We start from the raw sequence: 15820 nt of genomic DNA, 5'->3' as shown, positions 1-15820 counted from the left end.
TCAGGAGACAAATAATAAAGAACTGAACTGATTAACCCGCACCTGTCCAACCTAACAAACAAGCTAAGTTTGAGGGGAACAACGTTGAGGGTTGCGGCTGACCTGTCACCTAAGGGTCGGGGACCGCCGCCGTCCAGCCTGCTGGGTGTCTGTGTGACTCGTTTCGAGTCTGGAATCCGGGACGGGCTGACTATCCAAATTATCTCTATTACCTGCTGCATTGCTGACATCTCCAAGAAAGACACATGTGCATCAAACAGCTGTGTTACACGAAATATGCCAATACAAATCAAGGCTCGTTGGTCTAGGGGTATGATTCTCGCTTCGGGTGCGAGAGGTCCCGGGTTCAAATCCCGGATGAGCCCTATCAGTTACTCTGTCCAATAAATATAATATGGGAATGTTATCAGAAAAACGGCAAATCTGGTGAATACGTCCCCTGCCGAGAAATGTCTTCACTGATGCATTTGTAAAGTTGTCTAGTAACACATTACAAAGGTTGAAAGTTGTGATACCACCTTATACTGGCAACATATTCAATTTTTTATTATGCTTTAAGTATCATGTTAGGGGTCAAACTAAGGGAATAGCTTTACACATTGTAATGTATTACATTTCACAGTTGTAAAGTCTCCTGAGAGACTAACAAAAATTGCCATGGCTGACTATATTTCAAGTCATCCTGGCGGGGTATTGGGTAAAGTTTTCAACTAGCAATAATCACGTCTCAGTAGAACTTCATTGACTATGAAATTGCCGCTGCACAAGAGTACTATTGAGAAGTCACATGATTCTATGACTCCTGAATGTGTAGTCTCTAACAGCGTGGTGCCCAGCTGATTCTTCTCAGTAGGCCTATAGGCTATTGTCACATATGCAACGGCCAATCGTTAACGCCTTGCACAAGATGAAGATGGTTGTGTTTTGGGTATAGACAAAGGGAGACTTGAACCCACACCCCAAGCAACATTTGAAAGTTGATTCATGGGTTAAATTGACACTCATATCTCCATTACCTGCATTGCTGACATATTCAAGAAAGACACATGTGCATCAAACAGCTGTGTTAGATGGAAGATGCCAAATAATAACAAGGCTCGTTGGTGGCGTATGATTCTCGCTTTGGGTGCGAGAGGTCCTGGGTTCAAATCCCGGACGAGCCCTACTGTTGACACTGCACTTCACCATACCTCGCCTTAGTTCATGTCTTGGAAAGAAATATCTTGTAGCCTGGAAGAAGACAAAATAGTAACTCAGCAATGACTAGCAGACATTTTTAATATTATGCACCATAAAGCTGCAGTTTTCTATGAATCTTAAATGGAAGCCATCAACATGACACTACAAAGTGACACCCAACGTTTGTACCTGTTGCACAAACAATAAAGCTCCGTAGTCGGCAGGACTCGAACCTGCGCGGGTAGACCCCAATGGATTTCTAGTCCATCGCCTTAACCGCTCGGCCACGACTACCGCTGTTACCTGTAAGCACACCTGTTCAGCAATTTTGGGTGAACACAAAGAGGAACTTGAACCCACAACCCAAGCCAAATTGCAATCTTCTGAAAGTTGATTGATGGGTTAAATTGACCCTCCTATCTCCATTACCTGCATCATCTCTGACATCTTCAAGAAAGCCACAAGTGCATCAGACAGCTTTGTGAGAGTAAATATTACAATGAAAACAGGGCTTGTTGGTCTAGGGGTATGATTCTCGCTTAGGGTGCGAGAGGTCCCGGGTTCAAATCCCGGACGAGCCCCTCCAGGTCACCATCCTTCCAAAGCGTTTCTGAACATGCAATGTTCTCAGCAGCTTGGTTCAAAGGTTGTTTCTTACATAGTTGGAAAATGCTGTGTTCACACATTCTTCAGTCTGGAACTAAATCTATTAAATATCTAAATGATCTCTATTACCTGCTGCATTGCTGACATCTCCAAGAAAGACACAAGTGCATCAGACAGCTTTGTGAGAGTAAATATTACAATGAAAACAGGGCTCGTTGGTCTAGGGCAGGGGTACTCAACTGGCGGACGCGGACCGCGGACCACTGTCTCTTTTTTTTTTTTTTAAGTTAATAATATAAATAACATCAGATGGTACATTTCTCATGTGAAATTGCTGCAAGTTGAGGACCCCTGCACTACAGCATGCAGAGGAGAAGTCATAACAGAACCATCTAAACACTACAACATGCAGAGGAGAAGTCATAACAGAACCATCTAAATACTACAACATGCAGAGGAGAAGTCATAACAGAACCATCTAAACACTACAGCATGCAGAGGAGAAGTCATAACAGAACCATCTAAACACTACAGCATGCAGTCATAACAGAACCATCTAAACCAGGGGTGGGCAACTTTGACGATGGAGAGGGCCACTATATTTCCACACCAACTGCTTAGGGCCATATATTGCTGTCGTAGCAAAAATAAGCGATCTACAAGCTCATATTCAAATTGAAATCTTGAATTTTTTCTAGTTTTGAATTGGAATCCTGAAAATTAACATTTTCATGTCATTTCAAATGCCTTTAATTATACTGGTGTTGAGCAATGTGCTACTAATTTAGACTGAAGTAAATAAAGCGGGTCATGTTTGCATGTTGTGGAATTGTAAACAGCTGAAACCAATATTATATCAGTATTCTGACATTAACCTGAGGGCCGCATTAAGTGATCCTTCCCCCCCTCTGCCACTCAGGTGGAAGAGCGCATCACTGCATGCCTGGCTGACATCTCACAGTGGATGTCCTCCAATCACCTCAAGCTGAACCCAGACAAGACTGAGCGTCTCTTCTTCCCAGCTAAGTCCTGCCCTATGCGGGAGCTAACTATATCCGTAGACAACGCCCTGGTAACGTCTGTCCCAACAGCCAGGAACCTCTGTGTTGTCCTGGACAGTCAGTTCTCGTTCAAAGCTCACATCACAGCTGTCACTCGATCCTGTAGGTTCACACTCTATAACATACGACAAATTAGACCGTTCCTCACCCAGGAATCAGCCCAGCTCCTAATCCAGACAACAGTCTTGTCAAAACTCGACTATTGTAACTCCCTCCTTACTGGCCTACCAGCTTGTGCACTTAAGCCTCTCCAGCTGATCCAAAATACCGCAGCTCGCTTGGTCTTCAACCAGCCAAAATTCTCACATGTCTCCCCCCTGCTCCGCTCCCTCCACTGGCCCCCTGGTCGCTGCCCGCACAGAATACAAAACTCTGATGCTGGCATTCAAGGCAACCAAAGGTATGGCTCCCCCATATCTTGCAAGTATGATTGAACCCTACAAACCCTCCCGTGCACTCAGATCAGCCAACGCAGGGAAGCTGGAAGTACCCTCACTAAAAACGCCGGGACAACGCTCCACACGTCCCAAACTCTTCTCCCTTCTGGCTCCAAAACTGTGGAATGCACTTCCCATTGCAGTCAGAACTGCAGCATCACTCCCAATCTTCCGCCGTAGACCCACCTTTTCAGACTCCATCATGGCCCATAGCACTTACCCTACCCCCTTAGATAGCATTTCTGTAGACTTAGATAGCATCTGATACAGACGTATAGCATGTTATGTAGACAGCACTATAATTGCATTGTATATAGTCATAGCACGCCATAGTACATATGTATAGCATAGTAGTATATATATATATAGTTTATATGTATAGTCTCATAATATAGATATTCCACTGTTACTTTCTTAGCTTACGCATGTTTTATGATAAATGCTTTTTTGTGATGTATTCCCATGCTTTTTGTTCTTGCTTAATGTAAGTCGCTCTGGATTAAGAGCGTCTGCTAAATGCCTAAATTGTAAATTGTAAATTGTAACATGACACTACAGAGTGACACCCAACGTTTGTACCTGTTGCACAAACAATAAAGCTCCGTAGTCGGCAGGACTTGAACCTGCGCGGGGAGACCCCAATGGATTTCTAGTCCATCGCCTTAACCGCTCGGCCACGACTACCGCTGTTACCTGTAAGCACACCTGTTCAGCAATTTTGGGTGAACACAAAGAGGAACTTGAACCCACAACCCAAGCCAAATTGCAATCTTCTGAAAGTTGATTGATGGGTTAAATTGACCCTCCTATCTCCATTACCTGCATCATCTCTGACATCTTCAAGAAAGCCACAAGTGCATCAGACAGCTTTGTGAGAGTAAATATTACAATGAAAACAGGACTCGTTGCACTGTAAAAAAGGTATCCGTTAAAATACGGCGAAAAGTTCCGGTAATTTGCTGCCAATGCATTGTACCGTTAGTTTACATACACTTCCGTCAACCCTATAACGGATAATTCCGTACTTTCACGGGACTAAGTCTGTCCTTTCATGGACACTTCCGTCATCCTAAAACGGAAAATTCTGTATTTTTACAGTATTTAGTCAGTTCCTTTTACAGACATTTCAGGAAAATTCTGTACTTTTATGGAACTTAGTCTGGTCTTTTTACAGCAAATTCTGTACTTTTATGGAACTTAGTCTGGTCTTTTTACAGCAGATTCTGTACTTTTATGGAACTTAGTCTGGTCTTTTTACAGCAGATTCTGTACTTTTATGGAACTTAGTCTGGTCTTTTTACAGCAAATTCTGTACTTTTATGGAACTTAGTCTGGTCTTTTTACAGCAAATTCTGTACTTTTATGGAACTTAGTCTGGTCTTTTTACAGCAAATTCTGTACTTTTATGGAACTTAGTCTGGTCTTTTTACAGCAGATTCTGTACTTTTATGGAACTTAGTCTGGTCTTTTTACAGCAAATTCTGTACTTTTATGGAACTTAGTCTGGTCTTTTTACAGCAAATTCTGTACTTTTATGGAACTTAGTCTGGTCTTTTTACAGCAAATTCTGTACTTTTATGGAACTTAGTCTGGTCTTTTTACAGCAGATTCTGTACTTTTATGGAACTTAGTCTGGTCTTTTTATAGTAGATTCTGTACTTTTACATTAATCAGAAAATAGAAAATTATGTAGATTTACATAGGATATTCTTTGTACAATTTACAGACATCAATCTGATTAAACCACAAATATACAAATATAACATGTTTATTTGTATTTATTTTCTTCAGTGTGAACAGTTCAATTAAACATTTCTTTCTTTAACATTAAAGTGCAATTAAACTTTTTTTGTAAACATGCCCAAAGCACCCAGACAACACATTAACAGCCAGGATTAATTAATTCACCTCCTTTCATATATATTCTATGTCCGAGCATAGACATGGTAACGCCCGTCTTGACTGTCCTCAGATGCAAGGGTACCAATACCATTTGGCGTGAGGTCCTGGGCGGGTAATGTGTTATATAGTTACATTTCCATCATAGAAACAATAGAACAACTTTTATAGACATTTCCAAATATACATTCAACTGTAACACATTTCTCTTAAAACTTTTACAGGGATCGTTTGCCACTGCCATCAAACTACTGACTCACCCGCCAGTGGAGAATGAGGAGTCCCCTCCAGGAGGATGTAGTGTCCTACACCTCCCACTCATCATTCCCCACTGACGGGTGATGCCCCAGCCTGTAGGAGAAGATGCAATGACAAATTTCACCCTCCAATTATTTCAAAACACAATAAAATACATGTCCTTTGCCACTCCTTTCAAACTACTGACTCACCCGCCAGTGGGGAATGAGGAGTCCCCTCCAGGAGGATGTAGTGTCCTACACCTCCCACTCATCATTCCCCACTGACGGGTGATGCCCCAGCCTGTAGGAGAAGATGCAATGACAAATTTCACCCTCCCCAATTATTTCAAAACACAAAAAGTAAAATGGGAAAGTGGGAAATAATAAAGTAACTTTTTTACGCTAATTTTGAAAAGCCAACACTTGTGACTGTTGATATCACGCAAGTAGCATCACGATCATAAACACTATAAAATACTCTTTGGCTTGAGGTCCTGGGCGGGTAATGTGTTATATAGTTACATTTCCATCATAGAAACAATAGAACAACTTTTATAGACATTTCCAAATATACATTCAACTGTAACACATTTCTCTTAAAACTTTTACAGGGATCGTTTGCCACTGCCATCAAACTACTGACTCACCCGCCAGTGGGGAATGAGGAGTCCACTCCAGGAGGATGTAGTGTCCTACACCTCCCACTCATCATTCCCCACTGACGGGTGATGCCCCAGCCTGTAGGAGAAGATGCAATGACAAATTTCACCCTCCAATTATTTCAAAACACAATAAAATACATGTCCTTTGCCACTCCTTTCAAACTACTGACTCACCCGCCAGTGGGGAATGAGGAGTCCCCTCCAGGAGGATGTAGTGTCCTACACCTCCCACTCATCATTCCCCACTGACAGGTGATGCCCAAGCCTGTAGGAGAAGATGTAGTGACAAATATCACCCTCCCCACCCAACTCCCCCCCCCCCCCCCCCCCCGAACATGGGGGATTTGAACTACATTTGGACAGGTACTTAACCGCTGCGCCACCTAAGTGCCATAAACATTAAGAGCTTTCTGAAATGTAACACATTTCTCTTAAAACTTTTACAGGGATCGTTTGCCACTGCCTTCAAACTACTGACTCACCCACCAGTGGGGAATGAGGAGTCCCCTCCAGGAGGATGTAGTGTCCTACACCTCCCACTCATCATTCCCCACTGACGGGTGATGCCCCAGCCTGTAGGAGAAGATGCAATGACAAATTTCACCCTCCCCAATTATTTCAAAACACAAAAAGTAAAATGGGAAAGTGGGAAATAATAAAGTAATTTTTTTACGCTAATTTTGAAAAGCCAACACTTGTGACTGTTGATATCACGCAAGTAGCATCACGATCATAAACACTATAAAATACTCTTTGGCTTGAGGTCCTGGGCGGGTAATGTGTTATATAGTTACATTTCCATCATAGAAACAATAGAACAACTTTTATAGACATTTCCATATAATAAAAATATACATTCAACTGTAACACATTTCTCTTAAAACTTTTACAGGGATCGTTTGCCACTGCCATCAAACTACTGACTCACCCGCCAGTGGGGAATGAGGAGTCCCCTCCAGGAGGATGTAGTGTCCTACACCTCCCACTCATCATTCCCCACTGACGGGTGATGCCCCAGCCTGTAGGAGAAGATGCAATGACAAATTTCACCCTCCAATTATTTCAAAACACAATAAAATACATGTCCTTTGCCACTCCTTTCAAACTACTGACTCACCCACCAGTGGGGAATGAGGAGTCCCCTCCAGGAGGATGTAGTGTCCTACACCTCCCACTCATCATTCCCCACTGACGGGTGATGCCCCAGCCTGTAGGAGAAGATGCAATGACAAATTTCACCCTCCAATTATTTCAAAACACAATAAAATACATGTCCTTTGCCACTCCTTTCAAACTACTGACTCACCCACCAGTGGGGAATGAGGAGTCCCCTCCAGGAGGATGTAGTGTCCTACACCTCCCACTCATCATTCCCCACTGACGGGTGATGCCCCAGCCTGTAGGAGAAGATGCAATGACAAATTTCACCCTCCAATTATTTCAAAACACAATAAAATACATGTCCTTTGCCACTCCTTTCAAACTACTGACTCACCCGCCAGTGGGGAATGAGGAGTCCCCTCCAGGAGGATGTAGTGTCCTACACCTCCCACTCATCATTCCCCACTGACAGGTGATGCCCAAGCCTGTAGGAGAAGATGTAGTGACAAATATCACCCTCCCCACCCAACTCCCCCCCCCCCCCCCCGAACATGGGGGATTTGAACTACATTTGGACAGGTACTTAACCGCTGCGCCACCTAAGTGCCATAAACATTAAGAGCTTTCTGAAATGTAACACATTTCTCTTAAAACTTTTACAGGGATCGTTTGCCACTGCCTTCAAACTACTGACTCACCCACCAGTGGGGAATGAGGAGTCCCCTCCAGGAGGATGTAGTGTCCTACACCTCCCACTCATCATTCCCCACTGACGGGTGATGCCCCAGCCTGTAGGAGAAGATGCAGTGACAAATTTCACCCTCCCCAATTATTTCAAAACACAATAAAATACATGTCCTTTGCCACTCCTTTCAAACCACTGACTCACCCGCCAGTGGGGAATGAGGAGTCCACTCCAGGAGGATGTAGAAAGTGTCCTACACCTCCCACTCATCATTCCCCACTGACGGGTGATGCAGGAGAACATGCAGTGACAAATATCACCCTCCAATGATTTCAAAACACAATAAAACATATCAATATAGCAATCAACTGCTTAGTGCAACAAAATAGGCATTTCTCACCTTTAGAATACTAACAGACTAACATCCTGAGATAGATTAGTTAAGTTCTGTTTGGGGGGGGGCAGGTACTTCACCCCTATGCCCCCTTAGTGCCATACACATTTCCATAATGTAAATGAAAAAACAAACAAAAAACTAAATAAACAGCAATGCTGTTGCATTCTCACCTTGAGAATGTTCAAAAACATTGTTACAGACTGGTATTCTGACAGACAAGAGGTAGTGTGTGGTTGTGCGTGTGGGTACACGCAGTCCAAAAACCTCACATGTTCCATACGAAGTGCTTCATTGAGTCAAACTTTAGGAGGTACGGTAAGGGTGTGTGTGTACAGTCCAAAAACCTCAAATGCTCCATTGGAAATCCTTCAGTTGAGACACAAACTTTGCCAGTCTTGCCGGAATGTGCCGTTTTTTCCCCTGCTGTTCTGCCTTGGACCCTCTGTCTGGATTGATTCCGAAGAAAACTCTAAGGAAACAGAACAAATCTTAGCTACACATAAAATAGATGAAACTGAAGTAAAGAGTAACAGACACAGTTGAGACACTTTAGTTAGTGCACAAAGTGCACAAAATGTGCCAAGTAGACAATGAGATACAATATGGAAAAGAGCAATATGCAAGGAACAGGAAGAAATAGACATTGTACTGGACTATGACCAATTTGGACAAGGTGGCAACATAGGATAGATCTTTGGTTGGGATTTGCAGCCAATGTAAAAATTGTACTGGTAATGAAGGGCAACTTTATTTGTTTAATTTGGGACATTGGCTCAGGGGTAGAGTGGCCAGTAGAGCAGCTGGATGGGAACGGCGAGGTTCCCAGTTCGATCCCATGGGCTCCCCCAGAGTTAGTGTCAAAGTGTCCTTGAGTAAGACTCTGATGAACCCCTAATTGCCCTCGATGAGCAGGATGGTGCCTTGCATGGTTTCCTCGGCCATCATGGGTGAATGTAATGGTGTATGAATGTGTGTGGATGTAATGTAAAGCGAGTTGGATAAAAGCTCTATATAAAAGCACCATTTAGCATTTTCATCATGTAGATAAATATCTTGACCTGTTGAACATGGACTTAGAATGTTTTTGGCAGGTTATGTTTGTAATCAGCTGGAACTCTGCACAAGTAAGCCTTGCAGAGCCATGAGGCCAATAGGGCAGGAGCCCATCTCCTGTTTCTCTACACACCCCTGAACATGTGTACAGTATTTGTAGTGTATTTGGGTGGGGCCTTTATGGCGTAGCAATGACAGATTTATACAGTATTTGGCTGCATGCCGAAAATAGCAGATCTACAAGCTCACATTGTGTTGTGACGCATTATGACAGACAATAATTCCAATAGCCCAGCTATAAACATTACAAAACCACGTGTTGCTTACCTTTGCACGAACTCCAGCGTCAAAGCCATCTCCTTCGGGTACTCAATATTGCAGACATAGAACAGGGAGAAAGCATAGGCGAGGGCCGCAACAGGGGAGGTGATGTGGTCATTTACAATGACCTGATCCACAGCCATATTGAATTGCTGGTCACCTTAAACAGATTATCACAAAAAACTAAATTTATTTAAGAAATCACACACCCACGCACAAAATAAAAATAGAATAATTGCTGTGATTTCTGGTAATCAGTAGTTTTTGTTAAGAACAAGCAAAAGATACTTTGAAACGGTATTCAACATTTTGTTTCTCAGACTTGTACATACAATTGCACATCATTTAAAGATGTTGACCCTAATCTGTATATACCTTTTCATCACAACAAATTGTTGTAAAACATTAAATGGAGCATATATACACACCAAGCTTGCTGGGATAACTACTAACCTCTGAGTAGGATGCATGGGGTACATGGGAGGTTGCTGAGATCAACATCGTTGGAGTCCTGATGAGAAAAATAAGATTGATTTTGTGTTTCCAATGTACACAAACAGTGTCTGAATCAGAGGTAACGACTAAGCATAGAAATATTACAGGGATTCTCAATATTTTCTATGATTCACACATTACAATATAATTATGTTGCGGTATGTACATGTGACAACAACCCCAAAACCAGTACCACCAGTGCAAAGTGGATCAACTATGATACATATAGTATCACTATCTATACGTTGACTCAAGTACTGTGGTTGAGTATTTCTACCACCACTGGATATAGATAATTATGTTGAGATAATTTCCTGGGGTTTACAATCCATAACACTTACCTCATTTTGGAAGAAGAGGCGATCAGGGTTTTCCTTTAAGTATCTCGCAATGCCTTTGATCAGCTCCACTGGACCATCACCCAGCTTCAACCCTATGATTGATTGAATACTTTATTAACAGTTCATACCAATAGAGCGTCGCAGTCCCGCCCCCCTACCATGGCCCAGGAAATTAAATCCAATGCATTTTTCCTCATAGACATTTCAAAAGGTATTTATTTAACGACGTTTACGCCGTGGACAGAGCCAACTCGAGTCGTGACAACTCATGACAACACAAACAATATTTTGGACCAAACAAATAATTACAAAGAAGAAAGAAAAAAAAAGTGTTGTAACCTGCCGTTTTTTCTTCTTTCTAATTATTTGTTCGGCCCAAAATAAAAGGGTTAAAATAAATTTGTGTTGTCATGATTTGTCAGGACTCGAGTTGGCTCTGTTCGCGGCGTAAACGTCTTTAAATAAATACTTTATGAAATGTCTGAGGAAAATGCATTGGGTTTCATTTCCTGGGCCATGGTAGTGGGCGGGCCTGCGACGCTCTATTATACAGATGTCTAAATACAAAATGTTTCTATATCTGTGGTGCTCAAAGGTGTAAACTGTAAAGATGAAACGGAAGTGGGGAGGAGGCTCGACTTCCGCTTTATATTTTAATCATGATAGAACTTCCGTGGCTCCAGACTGTATGATGGAAGCATTTGGAAATTGCGAGAGGCTACAGTTTGGCAACGTGAGACTACCACATAAGAAAAGATATTAGTGAATAGGATGACATACAATAGAAAATACATATTCAACACTAGTAGCAACAGGGATTGGGTGGGGGGTAATTTACCTTTGGAGTCAAGGAAGTTGTTGATGCCTGATTCTTTGCCGGAAAGTTCCTCTGCCAGCTTGTTGAGTACCGGAAAGCCAAGGAGTTGAGATGCGTGTTCAAACAGGTGAGGAGCTTCAAATAAGAATGGCCACTCTTCCTTCATGACCTTGACATAGGGGTGGGCGATATGGAAAAATACAATATCACAATATTTTTTCTAGCAGTATCACGATGAATTATATTATTTCATGTGTTTTTTAAGGTTATTGTTCAACAAAACCATAATTCTACAGAAGTATAAATGAAGGTGTTGCAAACATATATGATATCTGTGAATATCGTATCACGATACGATATGCATCATCATACACAGACCCTTACCATGACACATGTTCCATCGTTTATGGCTTCACGCTGGATGGGATACGTTTCAGTCATCATTTTTTTAACAGATGACTCCTAAAAATAGAAGAAATCCAAAAGGTTTTATAGCACACACACCTATCTATCTATCTACCCCCCCCCCCCCACACACACACACACACACACACACGATCTATAAGCTCGACTCCATTAACCAAAAGGTAATCCATAGTTACACAATAATCGCCAATTAAATAATGGATGGTTGCAGCCTTACCTGGTGGTGATCATGGGTTCTGAAGGCACTTTTCAATTCCTCTTGTTTAGACTGCAGTGCTGCTCTAAACTCGGGTCCCTCAACAGCAGGCTGCCACTCTACACATCCGTAGCGATCAGAATATCTGGACCTTTTCCTTCTTGGAGTGTCACCCTCGGCTGGCCTCATCCCGGAGGTTGGATCTCTCTTCATATTTTCAACTCTGTTTTCTAGCTGTTGAAACAGAACTGAACAACCGTCTGACGCAAACGGCTTATTTCCAAAGGGCTCTGTCTCTTGGAAGGAGAGAGGATATTTATCAATCATCTGCTGGGCGACATCCCGCAGCTGTGCTCTGCTAGGTCTCTGTCCATGATGCGCACAGACGTGATCATCCACAAGCAACCGAATCATGTCATGTCTTTTCTTCGTCGGTACCCATTTCTTTGAAGCGAAGGACTCCATGATTGTGGAGGGCATTTTGTGCCATGGCACAGAATATGTCTGACAGGATGGGGAGCCTGCTGTTGTTGTCGTCTCAGGTGGTGTTGGGGGCAGGACTGGCAGGTCTCTCTGTGTTGGACCAGGGCTTGTGAAGGGTGTTGAAGCTTGTGAATCTATGGATAACATAACCACCTCATCAATGTTACCATTAATATGCTGGTTCTCAGCGCCCGGTTGGGGAACACCAGGGGCACAAATGGGCCATTAACCAATTAAGACCTGAGCCCAAAGTCTACAAAATGTCTTCCAAATCCTGACAGTTTTCTGAAAAACATATCAGTGGTGCTCAAACTGTTTCATGTTAAGGACCCACAGAACTATCTGTATTTGACCGTGGACCCCCATCTGAAAATGTGTTGTTCCAGGGACCCCCCCAGAATAAAATAAAAGTTAAAACCGTTTGCTGTGAAAGAATACATATATTCAAAGATTTACACACATTTTCACAACTTTTCAAAATAGCAGATCTACAAGCTTGTAGAGCGGCACTCAGGGCCGCACTATGAGCTTGTAGATCTGCTATTTTCCCAATGGTTAAAAGCATACGGTGACAGTGCTCAGGTCTAAATGGGTTAAAGGTCTAAGGGTCAGAGTTAATTTGGACCAATAGTGCTCCTCAGACCGGACATTGAGAATTGCATTCAATTAAGAAAACATAACACAGAATGTGTCAAACCAACAAAGTGTGAATTTGCCATTTGTGTACAAATAGAACCAAATGGACCCTTTACATGTACAGACCTGTAAGGGTCCATTTGTACTCTGAGAGTGTACACATGGAACCAAATGGACCCTTACAGGTCTGTAACTGTAGGCCTACATAATATGGAACCAAATGACCTTACATGCAGGTCTGTAAATCAGTTTACATATGGAACCAAATGGACCCGCACTCTGAATGTGTACAAATGGAATCCATTTGGTTTCATTTGGACACCGTGTGCGGTTCTTAAATTAAAGTTTGCAAAATACTAGATTATACAGACATCAATTTTGTAGCCTATGCTATGTGTACTAATGTGTGCAGGAGAAAAACTTACCAGCTTGGAAAGCGCGTACGAGTCTTCTGCACTGAATGACAGACAGAGTGTTCTCAAGGTCCGAGGCTTGCACATCGATGAGGTCTTCCACAGATGCAACTCCTAATTCCTCTAACCTGGCCAGGAGTGCATCCATTTTATCACTACTAAGTGATGGCATGGCTTTCTTAACCAACTGTTTTACAGGCTCCATGTTGGCATGTGTTTCAGAGGAACGAGCAACCTCCCACCTCTCTGGTATGAAGAAAGTGGATAATATTCTTTAAGTTTTTCCAGATTTTGACAGATGAACAAATCAGAAACATTTTCTTCAACCTCATAGACTCCAAGCTCAGGAACCCAGCTGGCCGTTTTCCCCCGTAGCAAAAGTAGGATAGTGGTTTCATTTTTAATAATAATGCTTGCTATTTGTCCCAACTGTAGCTGTCCTTTAGTATATCTCAGTACAACAAGCATACCATTTTCATATGACGTGCCTTTAACCTGGACCTTCTCTGTGACAACTGCGTTACTTGAGTTAATTCCGAATTCGTCAACTGCTGTCCTTATGCTTCGATCATACAGCTCAGGATAGAACTTGGTGGAGTCTGAAACTTGAACCTGGGGGCTAAATAAATTACCACTAGCCTGATAAGCCTGAAACAACTGATGTCTATCAGCAAGTGACTTGGTTACATTTTTGAAGTTTTTAGATGACCTGATACATCTTTTAAAATATGAATGCTTAGATTCAAAACGCATGGTCCAAGTATGTATGAGTGGGCCAAAATGTAAACTCAAGTCAGCATAGTGAAGCAGATAGTGATGCTTCGGTCTAAGTCTTACTAGTGGGAATAACTCTTTCCTCATTTCAACATAGTGTTGGATAAGCCCCTTCATATAAGCAATCTGTGGCTCTGAAAGGCGAGGTGAACAGACATATTCAACTAGCTCCCTCAGAAGAAGTACCATGCCCCATACTACATTGGCGGCATCTTTAATTCTGTTATGCAGTAAAATAGGCAAAAATCTCAAAAGCCACCTGTTTTGGGCTGCCTGGCCACCAATCTTTGCTCCTGTAATGTTAATAGCATATAGCTTGTTTTTGCTTTCACCAGGAAATGATTTGAGTCTATTATTAAGGACCTCATAACTGAACCACTTTTCTTTTTTGATTAAGAATTGCAAACACATAGCTAAATCAAAGTCAACCACACCTTCAAACAGATCATGTGCAAGACAAGGTGGCAATCCTGGCTGACATACGTGAAAGTTAGACAGTTTGTTGAAAACACTGTCACCTTTAATACCGTGATGCATTGGGACCTCAGGGTGACTTTCCAGAAACTGCACTGTCTCATTATAATTAGCCGGATTTCTATGAGTGAATACTGTGAGAGGGTTAGACCGAAATTCATCTCTTGTCGCTAGACAGTATCTACAGAAATATTCAGCAGAGCTGAAATTCTCTGTAAAACCACCAATCATGTGGGAGCCCAGATTATCTCCCAGTATGCATGCAACAGTACCTTTTAATATCTGTCCATTAAAAGGTATGCCGTTTTCCTCCAGCTTACACAAGTCTGACACAAGCTTACTGAAAATCGCATTGACTCCAAAATATTTTTGGTCTTTCTCTAGACAGAGTAGTGCCAACTGTATTTGATCAATAGTTGACCGCTGGCATGGAGGGAAATTGGCTAAGGTATAGTAGACAGCTAATACTTTGTGCTTTGTCTTGGCAGATCCAAGTGGATTGGCCACCTCAAACGCGTCCTGAAATAAAAGGACCTTTAAAGTGTCTGTGTCCGATGAAAACATGGCATTTGATTTAAAGGCCCACCCATCAGTAACATCACAGAGGATATCATCTTCCTGTTCCACATGAGGATAATTATTGAATTGAGCTGCACCTTGCTGTTTCAGAATTTCTCCGAGGCTTTCCAAAATAGGAACGTAATGGTAGTGTCTCTGTTGCCCCTCTCTGTACCCAAGACTGACTTCAAGAGGCTGAACATAATTGTAGTGGGCCTTGTAATATTGCAGCCTTCTGTGGTGTGTAGTTAAAGGACCCTTTTCATTCAATGCCTTGTGAATAGGGCTCTGTTCGTATGCACTCTTTCCAAGACATGCGAATGTCGCTCTTGGAACGTCATACTGTTCAAGCTCACGCGCTAAGACATCCATAGTATATTCCTGCTGAATAGCATTTAATGTCTTCATCTCAGTTGCTATCTCAGTAATTGTGGAGGCGGGAACTAAATACTTTGCCTGCAATCCTAAGAAAAACTGAGCTAAACTCTCTGTGTAGACGTCTTTCACTTGATCACCCAAATTGTCAACATGTTCTGCATCGTCAACAATTACTTCAGCCTGTACAAC

General features: G+C 42.3%; 1 protein-coding gene across 2 annotated transcripts; it reads right to left on the bottom strand.

The window, feature by feature from the left end:
* Nucleotides 1-9615: 9615 nt before the first annotated feature.
* Nucleotides 9616-15444, bottom strand: LOC310867463 (uncharacterized protein). 2 transcript variants are annotated; one of them, XM_083777575.1, is made up of 7 exons: nucleotides 13460-15444; nucleotides 11937-12532; nucleotides 11678-11755; nucleotides 11315-11462; nucleotides 10477-10568; nucleotides 10094-10151; nucleotides 9616-9800 (listed from the first exon to the last, which is right to left on the bottom strand). In XM_083777575.1, the coding sequence occupies exons 1-7, from the start codon at nucleotides 13650-13652 to the stop codon at nucleotides 9643-9645; spliced, it is 1323 nt and encodes a 440-aa protein (XP_083633701.1). In that variant the 5' UTR covers nucleotides 13653-15444; the 3' UTR covers nucleotides 9616-9642. The 2 variants fall into 2 exon arrangements, with proteins under 2 accessions (XP_083633701.1, XP_083633702.1); XM_083777576.1 differs by lacking the exon at nucleotides 11937-12532.
* Between the last annotated feature and the right edge of the window lie 376 nt (nucleotides 15445-15820).

Source organism: Protomyctophum parallelum (assembly GCF_964188405.1).
Source record: "Protomyctophum parallelum genome assembly, chromosome: 12".
Classification (NCBI taxonomy): domain Eukaryota; kingdom Metazoa; phylum Chordata; class Actinopteri; order Myctophiformes; family Myctophidae; genus Protomyctophum; species Protomyctophum parallelum.
Note: the sequence above shows the minus strand (reverse complement) of the source record. Positions and strands in the feature narration are given on the sequence as shown.

Coding starts and splice junctions, on each gene's coding strand:
- LOC310867463 (XM_083777575.1), bottom strand. CDS start 13,652: ATGGAGCCTGTAAAACAGTTGGTTAAGAAAGCCATGCCATCACTTAGT. Junction 12,533..13,459: donor CGTACGCGCTTTCCAAGCTG/GTAAGTTTTTCT, acceptor TGTTATCCATAG/ATTCACAAGCTTCAACACCC. Junction 11,756..11,936: donor GAACCCATGATCACCACCAG/GTAAGGCTGCAA, acceptor TTCTATTTTTAG/GAGTCATCTGTTAAAAAAAT.